Source organism: Euleptes europaea, chromosome 3, assembly GCF_029931775.1.
Source record: "Euleptes europaea isolate rEulEur1 chromosome 3, rEulEur1.hap1, whole genome shotgun sequence".
NCBI classification, from domain to species: Eukaryota; Metazoa; Chordata; class Lepidosauria; order Squamata; family Sphaerodactylidae; genus Euleptes; species Euleptes europaea.
Window position 1 is genome coordinate 86,285,195 of NC_079314.1, and position 16,028 is coordinate 86,301,222.

At 47.1% G+C, this 16,028-nt stretch overlaps 5 protein-coding genes across 5 annotated transcripts in view; 4 read left to right on the forward strand and 1 right to left on the reverse strand.

The window, feature by feature from the left end:
• Positions 1 to 1,410: 1,410 nt before the first annotated feature.
• Positions 1,411 to 1,821, reverse strand: LOC130474523 (histone H3). Its single transcript, XM_056846178.1, has one exon. The coding sequence runs from the start codon at positions 1,819 to 1,821 to the stop codon at positions 1,411 to 1,413; it is 411 nt and encodes a 136-aa protein (XP_056702156.1).
• A 2,384-nt stretch (positions 1,822 to 4,205) lies between these two features.
• LOC130475724 (histone H1-like) lies at positions 4,206 to 4,877 on the forward strand. Its single transcript, XM_056847562.1, has one exon. The coding sequence runs from the start codon at positions 4,206 to 4,208 to the stop codon at positions 4,875 to 4,877; it is 672 nt and encodes a 223-aa protein (XP_056703540.1).
• Positions 4,878 to 6,035: 1,158 nt separating this feature from the next.
• On the forward strand, positions 6,036 to 6,421 carry LOC130475725 (histone H2B 8-like). The gene has a single exon (XM_056847563.1). The coding sequence runs from the start codon at positions 6,036 to 6,038 to the stop codon at positions 6,414 to 6,416; it is 381 nt and encodes a 126-aa protein (XP_056703541.1). The 3' UTR covers positions 6,417 to 6,421.
• Positions 6,422 to 7,664: 1,243 nt separating this feature from the next.
• Positions 7,665 to 8,081, forward strand: LOC130475726 (histone H3). Its single transcript, XM_056847564.1, has one exon. It carries the CDS (start codon positions 7,671 to 7,673, stop codon positions 8,079 to 8,081), a length of 411 nt encoding a protein of 136 aa, XP_056703542.1. The 5' UTR covers positions 7,665 to 7,670.
• A 4,019-nt stretch (positions 8,082 to 12,100) lies between these two features.
• The window catches only part of LOC130474843 (uncharacterized), a 37,784-nt gene continuing 33,856 nt past the window's right edge, over positions 12,101 to 16,028 (forward strand). Inside the window, exons 1-3 of the mRNA XM_056846538.1 lie at positions 12,101 to 12,161; positions 12,753 to 12,803; positions 13,840 to 14,125. Of these exons, the coding sequence (XP_056702516.1) occupies positions 12,101 to 12,161; positions 12,753 to 12,803; positions 13,840 to 14,125 (398 nt within the window). The remainder of the gene's footprint in view (positions 12,162 to 12,752; positions 12,804 to 13,839; positions 14,126 to 16,028) is intronic.

Consider the following 16,028-nt stretch of genomic DNA (forward strand, 5'->3'; position numbering starts at 1 on the left):
GTTTTAAATGGAAACAAATGATCAGAACAAAGGCATTGATCGCTTTTGTTAACAACGAAGCAGGCTGCCATGTGGAAGCAGAAATGGTAGGAACCAGGAAACACTGGGTAAACCCTCTTCCCTTGCAGAGAAAACCACTCCTAAAGGCTCCCTGAAGCGAGCGGGGATCGATCCATTGCCCAGTATCATTGACTGCTCCCTCCCAGGAAGTTAAGGGTTTGGGCAATTTTTTCCTGCCTCTCTGGGACAGATTCTTTGATGACTAGATACTGAAGATCTATATTTAAGGTAAATTGAAAAAAGGCGTGAAACTGCCCTGGAAATACTTGCAAGATTGTTGCTGGTTCAATGGCAGACAAGGTTGCGCAAGTAGAAACTTTGAGGTTCAAGTTGTGGCCTCCCCAGTCAAAACAGCCCCTTTCTCTGCTGCAGCAGCCACCTTGTTGAGTCAGTCGGTGTCCCGCTTGGCCAGTCACTCAGAATGGGGACCCCGTTTATAAAGTCGCCAACCTGCAAGTACTAGCTGGAGATCTGCTATTACAACTGATCCCCAGCTGATAGAGATCAGTTCCCAAGGAGAAAATTGACGTTGTGGCTTTGAAGTCCCTCCCCAGGCTCCGCCCCCAAAACCTCCCGCCGGTGGTGAAGAGAGACCTGGTGACCCTACCAGTTTAGGGCTGAGGTGGCTAGACGCTGCCTGGTACATGCGCAGCAAAAAGGTCGGGAGTATAGAATACATTTCAGTGGATAGGGGCTGTTAAGCGACCGACGGGGCTGTTTCATTTTGAACTCCCTCCGGGATGGGCAAACGTAACCAGGAGCCAACCAGCCACTTACTGCTTGGGTCAGCGAACCACATTCAGTGTAGCTCAGGGGCCTCTTTTGCCTCCATTTAATTCCGTCAACCTACCTAAGAGCTATTCAAATAATCAGCTATGCGCATGAGGGTGACACGATGCATGTCAAAAGGAGTTTTGCCAGCAGGCTGTGACCAATACACCTGAAGCTGCTTTATACAGAATCAGACCCTTGGTCCATCAAAGTCAGTATTGTCTACTCAGACCGGCAGCGGCTCTTCAGGGTCTCAGGCGGAGGTCTTTCACATCACCTGCTTTCCTGGTCCCTTTAAGTGGAGACGCCATGGATTGAACCTAGGACCGTCTGCATGCCAAGCAGAGGCTCTACCACTGAGCCGTGGTCCCTTCCCCCCAACCTCCATGGTCCCTACCACGTGCGGCCATTCGCTCTCGATCATCCCTCCTCCCCCCCCCACACCCCCGGCAACTTAGGGAGAATAAGGAATCAACCCAGGGCCATGAAACCGCTCTTTCCCGGTGAGCCCGTAGTGGCTCTTAAAAGAGCCGTTGGGGGGAGGGTGTGGGGTTTTTTTTGGGGGGGCGGGCGGTGCCCTCAAGCCCTCTCCCCGCGGATGCGCCGCGCCAGCTGGATGTCCTTGGGCATGATGGTGACGCGCTTGGCGTGGATGGCGCACAGGTTGGTGTCCTCGAAGAGCCCCACCAGGTAGGCCTCGCTGGCCTCCTGCAGCGCCATCACGGCCGAGCTCTGGAAGCGCAGGTCGGTCTTGAAGTCCTGCGCGATCTCGCGCACCAGGCGCTGGAAGGGCAGCTTGCGGATCAGCAGCTCCGTCGACTTCTGGTAGCGCCGGATCTCGCGCAGCGCCACCGTGCCCGGCCGGTAGCGGTGCGGCTTCTTCACGCCCCCCGTGGCCGGCGCGCTCTTGCGGGCCGCCTTCGTGGCCAGCTGCTTGCGGGGCGCCTTGCCGCCCGTCGACTTGCGAGCCGTCTGCTTCGTGCGAGCCATCCTCCCGACGCCCCGCGCACGCCGCGACTGCGGGGAAGGGGAGGCGCGCCCTGCCCTTTATAGCCCGACTCTGAGCCTGGATTGGCGGAGAGTTGGAAAACGGCCCTGATTGGACAGTTTCTACATTTGAAATCTCGCGCTTTGGTGGGGGGAATGGGCCGCCCGCTGTCATGCTTTTCCTCCACCGGCCTGGCGAGGTTCCGGGACGCCAGCAGCACCTCTCCGCGCATCCAGTCACGATTCTCGGGCTGTCTGTTGTTCGGGGCGTGAGCTTCGCAGGGGCTGAGGGTTTCCTTCATGAGGAAATCCTTTTCGCCTGGTTCCGGCTCCCTTAAAGCTTCTAGGAAGGGTTACAAGGCTTCCTTTAGCAAGTGTGGCCTTTTATGCATGGGAGGGTTTGCCTTTGATTTGCCGCTCTCTAGATGCACACTTCCCCCATCCGAATTCTCAAAACTCTGCATGGGAGCTTATTTTTGAGTTGTGAGAATTTGGATGGGGGAAATGTGCATCTAGAGAGTGGCACAACCAAGGCAAAACCTCCCATGCATAAATGGCCTGTGTGTGTGTTTCAAACTTTTTGACCGCTCATGTTTTCTGTCATTTAGATCTATTTTTTAAAATGCATGGGCTTCCGGATGGAGATCTATCTGCTCTGAAAACCCTATAGGCTTCCCTTTCTTATTTCATTGGAGAACAAAACACAGATTCCTCACCTGGCAGCTAAGCAAATCCGGGGTAAAATCCAAACTAGGCGCTGTCAGGTACATTAATGTCAGTATGAGGACACTGAAACGCATACGTAAACTTTCATATTGAAATATGCTTCACACTGGCAGAATATCAATGCTCACTGGGACACAAACCCCATTTAACTCAGTAGAACATATTTCTAAATAAAGTATGTAGGACTACAGCCTGAAAAGGAAAAAAAATTCACAGAAATATCTCGGAGGAACTATATTTATTTATTTAAGACATTTATTGGCTGCTTTCTTCTATACTGAGTTCAAGACGCCTATCTAATTACCCTAATTATATAATGATTGGGAGAAAACACTTTAAAAATAAAGATAGATCACGATGGGTAGCCATGTTAGTCTGTCACTGGCAGTAGAAAAGAGCAAGCGTCCAGTAGCACCTTAAAGACTAACACAATTTCTGGCAGGGTATGAGCTTTCGTGAGCCACAGCTCACTTCTTCAGTGTTGATAGACACTTCCTCAGTAGACTTTGAAATAAGTGTTTAAAGTAAAGGGTTGCTCTCAGCTAGAATGCACAGAGGGGCGTCTTTTGCTCTAACCCCAATTTCCACCTTATATGAAAGCCTGGTTAATATTATGCACCATTTGCTTTCAAGGGGTTAGCTCTGAAGAAGGAATACATTTTTTTGTTCTTAGTTATCGTTAGAACGGGATCCTAAGTTTGTACAGGGCAGTAAGAGGTTCGATTTAGTAACAGGAAAGAGGAGCTGGACGGAAGAGTCCATTATGTTTGATAGGTTGTTATTTCTTAATATAGATGTAGAACCAGGAGAACGGCTAAGAACTTTGCTAACTCTGTGTCGGATAGCAACTCAGTTAAAAAAACATTAATTACAGCGGTTCTTATCAAATGGAACCTCTGCCCGAGCATTTATCTCAATGGAACTACAGGGTGGTGTGTAGTGTAGCTTTAAACTCTGGATGCCACCGAATTAAACGTCTTGGGGATCTTTTACAATTATTGACAAATCACACGAATCTTCGAATCGCGTGTATGTTCTTTCCAACGTTTTAGTACAACATTTAACCCCTTTTCTTCTGGGGTGGGTGACTTGGTAGGGCTTGGCTACTACGCCATGGTGAACGTACTCTGTGGAAGCTTGTGTTACCTCCGTCTCCTTGAGATCTCTTTACCGTAAGCCCGCGAATACAATTCATCCGCAGCAGGTCCTGAGCCAGGCATGACTACCCGAAGACGCGACCCGCACCGTTTCCCGGGCATTTCTGACAGTGGCACGGCGTTAATTTACAAAGAAAAACAAAAGTTCCTCTCTGGCGAGGTCTCCCCGGCTCCTGCACCCAACGCTTAGGAGCCCTTTTAAAAGCGTTACGCGTCCTTTCGCCGCTCCAGACGCGGCATGGGCGCACCCGGCCCCTCCCCGCTCTCCCCGGCGCGAAGAATCGATCGCTCGGGAGCTGATAGGGGGCAAAAACCCCCGATTATTAACTCGCAAGAAACACAACCCGAGCGGTCGCAGGAGCCCTCGCCGCCTTGCGTCGGGGCGGGTTTCGCCGCCGACCAATCACGAGGCGGCTCGCCTCTATAAATACACCGCGGCGGGCCTCCTCGGGTCCACTTTTCCTGCCTCGTCGGGGAGTTGTGATCGCCGGGTCTCTTGCAGCCATGTCCGAAACGGCCCCCGCTGTGGCCGCCGCCGCCGCCGCCTCCGCCGCGCCCGCCCCGGCCTCCAAGGCGCCGGCCAAGAAGGCGAAGAAGGCGGGGCCCGCCAAGGCGCGCAAGGCGTCGGGCCCCAGCGTCACCGAGCTCATCACCAAGGCGGTGGGCGCTTCCAAGGAGCGCAAAGGCGTCTCCCTGGCGGCCCTGAAGAAGGCCCTGGCGGCCGAGGGCTACGACGTGGAGAAGAACAACAGCCGCATCAAGCTGGGGCTGAAGAGCCTGGTGGGCAAAGGCACCCTGGTGCACACCAAGGGCATCGGCGCCTCCGGCTCCTTCAAGCTGGGCAAGAAGCCCGGCGAAGGGAAGGAGAAGCCCCCCAAGAAGAGGCAGCCGCCGCCCGTCAAGGCCAAGAAGCCCGTGGCCAAGAAAGCCGCCGGCGCCGTGAAGAAGCCCAAGAAAGCCGCCGCCGCCGCCAAAAAGAGCCCCAAGAAGCCCAAGAAGCCGGCGGCGGCGGCCAAGAAGGCGGCCAAGAGCCCCAAGAAGGCGAAGCCCGTCAAGCCCAAGAAGGTCGCCAAAAGCCCGGCGAAAGCGAAGGCGGTGAAGCCCAAGACCGCCAAAGCCAAGCCCGCCAAGTCCAAGGCGGCGAAGGCGAAGAAGGCGGCGCCCAAGAAGAAGTAGACCTGTCGCCCTGTTCCGTCTTTCCAAAACCCAAAGGCTCTTTTAAGAGCCACCCACTTCCTCCGAAAAAGAGCTGGCGCGCAACTGGGTCCAAGGAGGCGATCCCTCCTGGAGCTGTCCCTTGACAGGCTTGCGGCAAGCCTTAGGCTAGCTTCTCACGTACTGCATTCACACCGTTGGGGCGCGGGGGGGGGGGCTCACTTAGCCACGGAAGTACTAGAGACGAAGCTAGAAGTAGCCGCAGATCAACACAATTCATATTAGAATTAGGATCAATGTATTTTTTTGGGGGGGGGAGGGAGTAATTTAGGCTTTAGGGAAACTAAAATGAGCGCACACAGCGTACCTTCCTTTAAAGCAGACCTGTCAAACGCTGTTTTCTGCAGCTGCCAAATTTTTCAATTAAATTAGTTTGAATAAATTGAATACAATCGGGCGTCAGCGTTCTCCCGGACAGGTGATGGAGAAGCGCTTTGTTTCCTTTCTCTGCTTTTTTGGGGATTGTGTACCATTTCGGTCTTCAATGTTCACTGAGCTCAGTGGGGCTCTTGAATAAGCGTGGTAGGATTAGATTTCAATTAGTTAAATCTATATGGAAAGATCCTTCGAGTATAGAATCCGAATATTTCTAGCATTATTAATGCTTGTTGAAGGCTACTGTCAGAAGAGACAGTGTACTTTTTGGGCTGGAATGTGTACAGGTGATCATATATTGCCAAGGGCTGAAATAAAGAACGTTTACTATGTGTAGTAGTTTATCCTACTTAAAGCATATTCACGCGGAATCCCATTTAATTCAGCAATTACGTTCAAGTAAAGAGAGAGCCATTTATTTATTTGGGAAGCGGCTCGAAATAATTTGTAAAAATCTTTTTTGTGAATGAACATGGCTTTGCTCAGTGTTTATTTACCAGTCTTTCATTTGCTAGTGGAGTCAGTACAACTTGTGATTGGTTGAGAGGCTGTTTCTTTTTCAGCCAATCGGCATTGGATATCATGTTGTCCAATCAGAAACTGTAAACGAAAGATATCTCTCACTAAGGTCTGTCTCTTGCCCAATGAGAAGCGAGGACTAGAAGCCTCTGATTTGCATAAAGCCCATATAAAAAGGCTGCTGCCGCTCGAGTGTTCGTCTGTCGCGGAGGCTGCGTTGCCAAGATGCCGGAGCCGGCTAAGTCCGTCCCGGTTTCCAAGAAGGGGTCCAAGAAAGCTGTAACAAAGACACACAAGAAGGGGGATAAAAAGCGGAGGAAGGTCCGAAAAGAGAGCTATTCGATCTACGTGTACAAAGTCCTGAAGCAAGTCCACCCGGACACGGGCATTTCTTCAAAAGCCATGAGCATCATGAATTCTTTTGTGAACGACGTCTTCGAGCGCATCGCTGGGGAAGCTACTCGTTTGGCTCATTACAACAAGCGGTCGACTATCACTTCCCGAGAGATTCAGACGGCGGTGCGGCTGCTGCTGCCGGGAGAGCTCGCTAAGCACGCCGTGTCTGAAGGCACCAAGGCGGTTACCAAATACACCAGCTCCAAATAAACGGCCGCCCTTGATTTTCAACCCAAAGGCTCTTTTAAGAGCCACCTATCTCTTCAATAAAAGGGAACTGTGTCACTTTAAAGACCCGACAAAACCACTTCTGTTAGCTTGGTATTTTTTGTTCTTATGCAGTAAAACTTAAGATAAAGGTTTAAGGCGGTCTCTTAACAGGGGGAAGAGAGCAAGAGTCTAGTAGCACCTTCAAGACTTAACAAAAGTTCTGGCAGGGTGTGAGCTTTCGGGAGTCACAGCTCACTGTTGACTGGAATCATGTTATAGTGTTGCCCTAAACAGGTCTAGCTGATTGGGCTTACTCGCAGGAAGGCGTTTTTAGGATTGCAATATATTTTTCTAAAAAATGGGCTGCCTCACAGTGAGAGCTCAACCATTTAACTATATTCGCTACAAGTTACGCTGATTCCGAGTGTGTTTGCTTCCACTTTATAGGTGTATGCTTTGCAACCAAAATTGCACATCATTCGAGTAAGAAGCCGCAGCCACTTCCTTGTCCGTTGGAATTTTGAAATTCCCGCGTTGGGCGGTTATTGGCCAGTCATTCCAGATCCTCTTTTTACTTAGAAACTAGGATTAGTAAAACAGACACATACAACCAACTGTACTAGGATTAAAGGCTTCGTTTTCTTAATGATCTTTACCTGCTTAGTTTTAATATTTACCTCTACCCAAACTGCGGGCGTGGTTAATGGAATAGCCACCTTTAGAAAAGATTATCAAAGAATCCTCACCCATCTTGCAACGCAATAGCGTGGTTTTCAGCTCGAATATTTTACATAAACTGCATAAATGTGTATAGTAAGAGGGTGGCAGACTCCCCTTCCTTCCTCTGTTCACTAAAACAGGTTCTCTACCGAAGTGTTTTTAGTATGGGAAGGGGTAATCGTTGCACAGGGAAACGTGTTTGGTGCATCTGACAAAATTCAAATAATGGGATTTATGAGCAAGCATTTAGGAAAAGACGAGTCTGAGTCTTCAACGAATATTTATTGAGCACTTGGAAAAAGCCTAGAGGCGAAGGACTAAAACAACCAACGAGAAGCCTTTATCCTAAAAGCAAAAGCGAGGGTTTTTCAAATGATCCAATGAGGCTGGCTTTTTCCAGACTCAACCAATCAAAAACGCGCCAGCAACCAATGGCGGAAAGGCACTTCGTCTAATAGCAGCCAATCAAAACGCAGGGTTAGCCTATAAATCTTGACGCGCGCTCTCATCTTCAGTTCTTTCGTCGCCGGGAGGATGGCTCGCACGAAGCAGACGGCTCGCAAGTCGACGGGCGGCAAGGCGCCCCGCAAGCAGCTGGCCACGAAGGCGGCCCGCAAGAGCGCGCCGGCCACGGGGGGCGTGAAGAAGCCGCACCGCTACCGGCCGGGCACGGTGGCGCTGCGCGAGATCCGGCGCTACCAGAAGTCGACGGAGCTGCTGATCCGCAAGCTGCCCTTCCAGCGCCTGGTGCGCGAGATCGCGCAGGACTTCAAGACCGACCTGCGCTTCCAGAGCTCGGCCGTGATGGCGCTGCAGGAGGCCAGCGAGGCCTACCTGGTGGGGCTCTTCGAGGACACCAACCTGTGCGCCATCCACGCCAAGCGCGTCACCATCATGCCCAAGGACATCCAGCTGGCGCGGCGCATCCGCGGGGAGAGGGCTTGAGGGCGCCGCCCGCCCCCCCCCAAAAACCCCACACCCTCCCCCCAACGGCTCTTTTAAGAGCCACTACGGGCTCACCGGGAAAGAGCGGTCACTCGTCTGTTTGCTACGTATTCTCACTCCTAAATCATTTATTTTTGAGCTAGAGAGGGTCCGCTCTAACCACGAGCGTGCTCGCCGTATGCGTGGTCAGCCTAAAGCTAGTATTACTGCTTAGAACAGCAAGTTACTTCTGACGTTAAAAGCCGCTGCTGCTAAACGACTCCTGTCTTCTCCAGTGGGCAGTAAAGTCATTTCGCCTCCTAACCAATGGGAATGTCCCGTCCCTGTTCTAGCCACTAGGATTCGCCGCGAGCGCGGAGAGCGGCTTGTGGAGCGCCTTCTGATTGGGTGAGTTGCTCCAAAAATGCATTCAAAATGGGAAAGCCCGCGCTTTTGCTTGGTCCCGCTTTTTCGTAGGCTGCGCAAGAAGAGTTGGGTTTTTATTATAAGCAGCAGATGGAAGGACGCTCGTTCGCGAGAGCTCATGCTGGAATAAATGTTAGTCTTTAGAGTATTTACCGGACTAAAAGCCTAAGGGCGCAAACGCACGGTCGCTGGAGCCGCCTTTCTTCCCTGTTCCAGCCAGGATCGAACGCACGTCCGTGCGTTCGATCCTGGCTGGAACAGGGAAGAAAGGCGGCTCCAGCGACCGTGCGTTTGCGCCCTTAAGTGTTTATCGGGGTGAGAGGGAGATGGCTGCCCCCGGGCGTAGGTCGTCTGCGGGTGGGTAGAGAGTCCTTTCTGCAACGTTGGTGGCTCCCTCGCTAGTTATTAGTCTTAAACATACGGATTCACAACCCTGTTTAGTTGTGTCCGGTAGGTTACCTGATCAGGCTCCGAATGGTTTGTAGCGAATTATTTAGAACCACGCATTCTGCGTTAAGACAGTATGTAAATTACTGGCGAGCCAGATACAAGGCTAACAATGTAGGAACCGGTGGGACACAAACGGCTGTGCGGATGACAACTGCGTGCTTTCCTTAACTCAAACCATAAGGCAGAAGGGGACAACTGGATGTTAGACGTTTTATGCTGGGGGAAATTACCTGGAGTTAATTTATTATTAGATTTCTATCCTGCCTTCCCCAGCTGGGCTCAGGGCAGGTAGCAACAATAAAATTAGGAATATAAATATAATGCATATTCATTAAAAAAAATCAAACATCATTAAAATCCAATAATCTTACTATAAAACAATAGGTGGCATTCAGTTAGAAATCTAATAGCTGCTGAATGCTTGACAGAGCCAGAAAGAAGGGGGGTAGGGAGGCACAGGTTTCAGCCACTTGGTTTTAGAAGTGCAGGGAGGCAGAACACGGCCACTCTCATTTCCTGCTGAGAAAAATTCCAGTCATGCTTTCCAAGCAGTTAACCTTTCCTGATGACCCATTAAAAAGGTTTTTGCGATTAGCTGCTGTTGCTGGTATGATGTAACTCAGTAAATAAAAGAATGTTGTGCTACAACCTTTGACCATGGAGCAAAGGAACCATCTGAACTCTCTTGGGACTTCAGAATGTCATTGGGCCTGCAGTTGGATATAAAGGGGGGGGGGGAGACGGTGTTTCTATTCAAACTAATGAGCATAAATGATTGGAGCCCAACCTGGTTGAAAAGGGCACCTGCAAACTCTTTGTGCCTTCAGAGTGAAATTCTTTGTTTAATCTACAACCGCCTGATTTTATCTTTTCCTGTGTGGCAAGTTGCGATCAGGCTGTTCATAGGCAGCAGATGCCAGCCTGAGTTAAAGAGCAGTATGTCTGATGTACATGAACCTGTAGGTTCAAGGCACCTCTCTTCATGAGTTGGCTGGAGGTTTTTGTGGGCCTTCAGCAGAGAAGTCACTCTATGTGTGTCTAGGCAGGGGTCCCCACTGTAATGTATGCAGTCAGAAGTGAGACTTGTGCTGAGTTCGAGGACTGCTCCAGGCTCCAGCGCCTGTTGCTCCTATTGGACTACGGACTGTAGCCGCCCAATCACGGACTTCAGGGGGGTGGCTCCAGGTGGTTTGGGAATGGCATATAAATTGGGAAGTTGTGCAGTTGAGTTCAGTTCCAGTTTGCTATTAAAGAAGTTGTTGGAACTCCCGCCTCTGGTCTTGTGTATCACCCATGCATACATAACACCTACCCCTTTTCAGCCTTGGGAATTCTGACACAGGAAAGAAGAACCAAGCACAAAAAGGCTGCTACAGGATGTAGAGCCAACCACAATTTTTCAGGGAGAGAAGTTATGCATAACTCTGATAGGTCTTCAACATTTAAGCCAGAAGCTCTTTTTAACATTTTAAAATTAACGTTGTCATAAATATTTTCTTGCATACACACAAAATAGTTTACATATTGAGCTAACTAAGTATCTCTGATCTGATAGTATCTGTCTTCATTTTGCAACTATCTAATGGCAAAGGAAAATGCTCCTTCTGGCTATACCTGTACATGATGAGCCCTCCTCATGAGCTGAGCCATTTTTAACCTGCACTGTTCCTTCTCACTTTGACAGGTGGTGCAGAAGGCCTGGTGAGAGCACTTTGCACATGTGTTCAGTAACCGAGGTTCTGGCCAGATTTCAAAAGGAATATAAATGATTTTGAAAAGAGAACAACTTCCACCTGAATTATAAAAATATGTTTAAATTGGGAAGATCTGATGATTTCAATAAAAGTTCAAATTATGTGTATTAAAAGTTTTAGCCATGCAGCCCAATCATGTGTAACCAGAATTAAGTCTACTGTTTTTAGAATGTCGCTCCAATATTTGCACAGGTAAAGTAAAATATAACATAGGATGACCTCCGTGTAGCACAATCTACACCTTGTAATGAATCACGCTAGGAATGAAGTGAAAGTGTGATAAATCATATGTATTACATGAATATTCACAATACAGGTAAGTACAAAACCTCTTGTTCCGCAATGGATGCAGCATCAATAATTTGTGCACTATTAAATGAAAGTCCATATACTGAAGGCACGTTTTGGAGAATGTCAAGAAGAGCGTCGGGGAAAAAGGAAGCCAAAGATAGGAAGACAGTCCTCTAGAAGTGCTCCATTTTGTTAGTAAACCTCTCCAGTTTCGATAACCTGTATGTATACTCTTAGTTTTACTGTAGCTCATAGCTTACATTCACTATATAACACTTCTCCCATGTTCTGAAGTTTACATTTTGTGGTTTTTAAAATGTTCAGTTGATATTGTATTATAGATTTTAATTATTTTTATATGTTGTATATTATGATGATGATGCAAATCTAACTGGATTATGGCCTTGTAAACCACCCTGAGCCCTACTTTGGAAGGGATAGGGAGGGATAAAAATCTAATAAAATAAATGTATCCAGGCACTGGTTCCTGGTTTCATAAAATGAGTATATGTTGGCTCTTTCTTACAAACGGATAAATGCATATACAGGCAGGATGTACGTGCATTCACTGTAACATGTAAACAAGTCCATAGCTGCACAGTGATGTCCAGAAAATGGATCTGTTACATGGATTGGTCAGGCTGATGGTTGGAAGGAAGTAGCTGGAGCCCTAGTGGAATAAACTAGGGAATACGTTATCCAGGAGCATGAAGCTATATGTTCTATCAGTAAATATTTCTCTATTTTTGAAGTATGAAATGGATATCTGTTAGCTATAAAACTGAGCAATAGATGGTCTTTTGGAATCTTACTGCCATTAGCATGTTCTGGCTAATCCTGTTAAGTTAGTTACACTGCAGACCCATTAGATCTTTATCTTACCATATAAAATGCAGTCTCCAAGAACTGCCCCCCCTCCCCATTCAAAGACCTTCTGACTATAAGACAGCAGGGTTTGTGTGGGCGTCTTCACTTTCACAGTTTCGAGAAACAGCTTGAGCGGAAGGAGCAAGGAGTTTTTCCGAGACTGATGAATAAGGGAGAGGAGATTTCTTGGATACCTCAGCGAAGATGCTGAACAATCTATAGGACAACTCAAAAAGTGGGTAAATAACAAGCATGGTCCCCAGCTACACCCTTCTTGTTGCTGTCAGTCTGCATTGGTTCATAACGTATAGACGTAAGTACAATTCTAATTAGCTTCTTTGCTAAGCAGATGACACCTTGACTTGAAACAATTTGGTGCGTGTAAATGTAACTGAATCCAGCAAGAATTACTTGTATCTCTCTGTGTAGGGATGTCATCCTATGCAAAATTACCTTGGGAGTCAGTCCCATTTGCATCAAGGTGAATTATTTCCATGTGAATAAAAATATTAGCTGGACTGGGCTGTAAAGCGGTTTGCAACCATTTAAGCCAGGACTGGGGCACAGGCTGATCACTGCTTAAGTCACAACCCAGTAAAGCGTTGCCGTTATCTGGGGTTTAAGCTGATTTGTTCCCATTGAATTATGGCTAAAGTTGGTACAAGCATTCTGACATTACTAGTTTGGTGGCTGGGCTACAGAGCTTCAAGATGGCACACTTTTCACAAGAAGGATTCTGATTAATAAACTATTCTTGGTAAAGAAATCGGCACAGAGTGTGGTTATCTCACTTCCACAAGTCTAATCATGCCAGAGCTGTCTGAGAACACCGCACATTTTCTGCTTTGTTTTAGCTTTTTGGTAACTTTAGCGTGCTTGATGTGATTGCTGTTTTCCTTTCCAGGTAGTGCAGGCAGTGTTGCCATTGCAGATGCTTGGATAATTCCTGTTGGAGGTAAAAGCTGAATGGGTGCACAGATGATTTATTTAACTTAAATCTCCCCTTATAACACTGGCTTGAAGTAGTATGTGATTAAAAATAACCATTTGGGCCTGTGTGTGTATATTCTGATGCAAATGATTATTTTATAACAATGATATCTCATTCCCACTTTTCTTCTGGCTAGAGCCAGCCATGAAAGAGATATTGAATAGGGGGAAACGTGGGTCTACGAGCACTGGGCGTATAGTGGCTGCAGACATGTCAACCGACCATTAGGTCGGCCTGCTGAAAGCCAAATCCTGCACATGGTGGTGCGCACATTAAATCCGCCTTTTTTTGGAGGCTACCTGTATTTCCAGATGGTTTTGTGACAAGGCTGTCTGAATCATCTGATGACACTGAAAGCAGATTGAGATGGGTGGGAAGATGTTTCTAAGGTTTCATGTGACCAGTGTATGGACTTTGTATCAGGGTAACCACTAGGACACTAATCAAATTGATTTTTAAAAAGATATAAATAATTCCAGCCTGGAAGTTTGCTGTTCACATTGTCATTTTGTTTTGTATTCCCATCCCTCTTGCATTGTTCATTGGATATCTTATCCAGTATGATTACAATGTTGCTCACATTGTCAGTCTCTTTGATATTTCTAATCCAAGAATTTTTTGGGGATGTCCTATTCTGTAGGGTTACATTTTTTTTCTCTTTTGTTCCTCTGTAATCTGCCTTGAGTTTTAGTGAGAAAGATGGGCTATGAGTAAGTTAAATAAGTCCATGGAGCAGGTGGCTATTAGCACTGATAGCTGGACATGTAGCCTCTATATTCAGAGACTACTGTCCTTGAAGCACCAGGTGCTAGGAAGAGAAAGAAGGGATGGATTGTTCCATCTTGCCCTGCTTTATGAACTGGATCATCTAGCCAGCCACTGTCAGAAGCAGAGTTTTCACCTCTTGCCTGATTTTGCAGTATGTATGTTGTTGTGCTGCTATGTGTGTTTTGCTTTTTCCTTTAAATAAACTGCATTATCTCTCTCCCTCCTATCCCAGATCCTAATATAGCTGTGGGGAAAATATCCTCCCAGTCCAGCACTTTTGAAGCAACAGGAGAGTCCAGGAAGGCCATTGATGGGTCTCTGGCAAATAATTATGCTAATGGAGATTGCTCCCTAACAAAGAAGGAGTTTGAACCCTGGTGGATGGTGGATTTGATTTCAGCATTTCAGGTGTCTGCTGTGGTGGTCACCAATAGAGGAGATTGTTGTGAATCGCGCATAAAAGGAGCTGAAATTCTGATTGGTGATTTGCCTGAGAAGGGGGGCACCATGAATCCCAGGTATTTGCCATCTTAATAATGACTTGTTCTTAGCCCACCATTTACTTCTAGGTGAGTGTATTTAGAATCCATAGTTTGGGTCTACTTAATAATATCCAGTGCTCAAGAGTTTTCATTTTCTATCCAAAGAACAAGCAGTATCTTTCAGAAAATTTTAACCTGCCAAAAATTTGCCTGGGGCTACTCTAGTAGTTTGAGTTCTGGGCAATCAGCCTATGAATTTGCTTCAAGGTCTTACAGACTTTTACATGGAGAAGATGGTTCTATGAAGCTATGAATCAAAGTTTTTAGTATCCTGACATGGTCCTAGGATATATAACACAACTGGGAATTTAAATAATGATCAAGATTTTCACAAATGACCATTTCCCCATGTCGTCTTCTACTTATTCTTCTGTCTTTTATTTATGCCTTCCCCCTTTCTGTACTCCTATGATTAGTTTTCTTATAACAAGATTATTTTATTGATTGCTGTTAATTTGAAGCTGTATTATGCTGCTGAACCAGACTACTTATTGGTCAGTGTTGTCAATTGATTGAAGTCTGCTACCTTAGATCTTTTGGAGTGGATTGAATCTAAGGGCCAAACTAAATGAACTGTTTTTGAAGAGTTGGTTCTGGATTTCCCAAACCCAACTCATGTTCCCTGCAGCCCCACAGCAGCTGCGGGGAACAGCTTCTTTTTAAAAAAGGAGAGCCCAAACAGGCTTGGAATGGTACTGTGGGGGAAAGAAGGGCTCCTGCCTCTCCCAAGTCATTTTCCCGCACAAAAACCACACTAGGGGGAGTTATTTCCCTGATTTTGATGCTACACATGCACTAATGTGGAGCAACAAAATTGGGGAAATACCCCCCCCCCCCCCACACACACACACACATGCACAACTTTTGTGTGGCTGCAGGGAAACAGGAGTTGGGTCCAGGTAACTCGGACCCAACTCTTTTAAAATAGTAACATTTGGTTTGGCCATAAGAGCAGATCATCTGCATGCAAAGTATGTCTTCTACCTTTGAGCTATGGCTCCATCTTTTGTTTCATAGCTTGCTCTTTCTTAATAGTGTAAAAAAAAAATTCCACATTTTTTTTAATGGTAGGTTTTATTTTGTTGGAACTGTAGATTACTACATAGTAATCTAAAGTTGCAATCACCAGTACCCTTACAAAAAAGTAAATCCCACTGAACTCAATTGAGCTTACTTCTGAATAAACATCCTTATCATGCTGCAGTCGTATGCACACTTCCTTCAAGTTGTATTGAACTCAGTGGAAGTTACTTCCAAGTAAGTACACAAAGGATTGGGTTACACATCAGCAACAAAATTCCTTTTGGTTTCCATGGGGCTTAAATGATTTAGGATGTGGGGTGTAGGGTCAGGGCTGGAAGTGGGTAAATTCTTCTAAAATGGAAATACTCCATAAGATCTTGGGTTCTGTCAGCCATTTTTCTGCCCCCAAAGGCCCCATGGTACTGCTATTGGCTCAATAGTTGCAAACATTGTAAGTCTAGATTTGTCTCAACAGGACAAGTATCGGCACTGAAGGGTGCTCAAGGTTGGGAAAACAGTGCAGTGGGGGGAAAAACACCCTTCCCTCTGGGCTCAGTGTCTCCCAAATTGGAGTCCCACGGACCTGTTATAAAAAAAATAGCACCTACAATCTCTGCACACACAACTCCTCAAATTTCATATGGTCTGCCCACAGAGAGTGGTTTTCAAACAGCAGCTCCTTGAGAGCTTATATAGAATTCCTCAGTAGGGAGATCAATAAGGGCACACAGATGTCCCTGAACGACAGCTTTCCTGTCACTAGCAGCTTTCCTTGCACAGCACAGCTGGGGAGCATGCTGTGTACTCTCAGCGCATGTGAGCAATGGTGAAGCCCAACAAGCATAGCTGGCACCCT

Excerpts from the sequence above, each read along its gene's own strand:
- LOC130474523 (XM_056846178.1), bottom strand. The coding sequence starts at position 1,821 with ATGGCTCGCACGAAGCAGACGGCTCGCAAGTCGACGGGCGGCAAGGCG.
- LOC130475724 (XM_056847562.1), top strand. The coding sequence starts at position 4,206 with ATGTCCGAAACGGCCCCCGCTGTGGCCGCCGCCGCCGCCGCCTCCGCC.
- LOC130475725 (XM_056847563.1), top strand. The coding sequence starts at position 6,036 with ATGCCGGAGCCGGCTAAGTCCGTCCCGGTTTCCAAGAAGGGGTCCAAG.
- LOC130475726 (XM_056847564.1), top strand. The coding sequence starts at position 7,671 with ATGGCTCGCACGAAGCAGACGGCTCGCAAGTCGACGGGCGGCAAGGCG.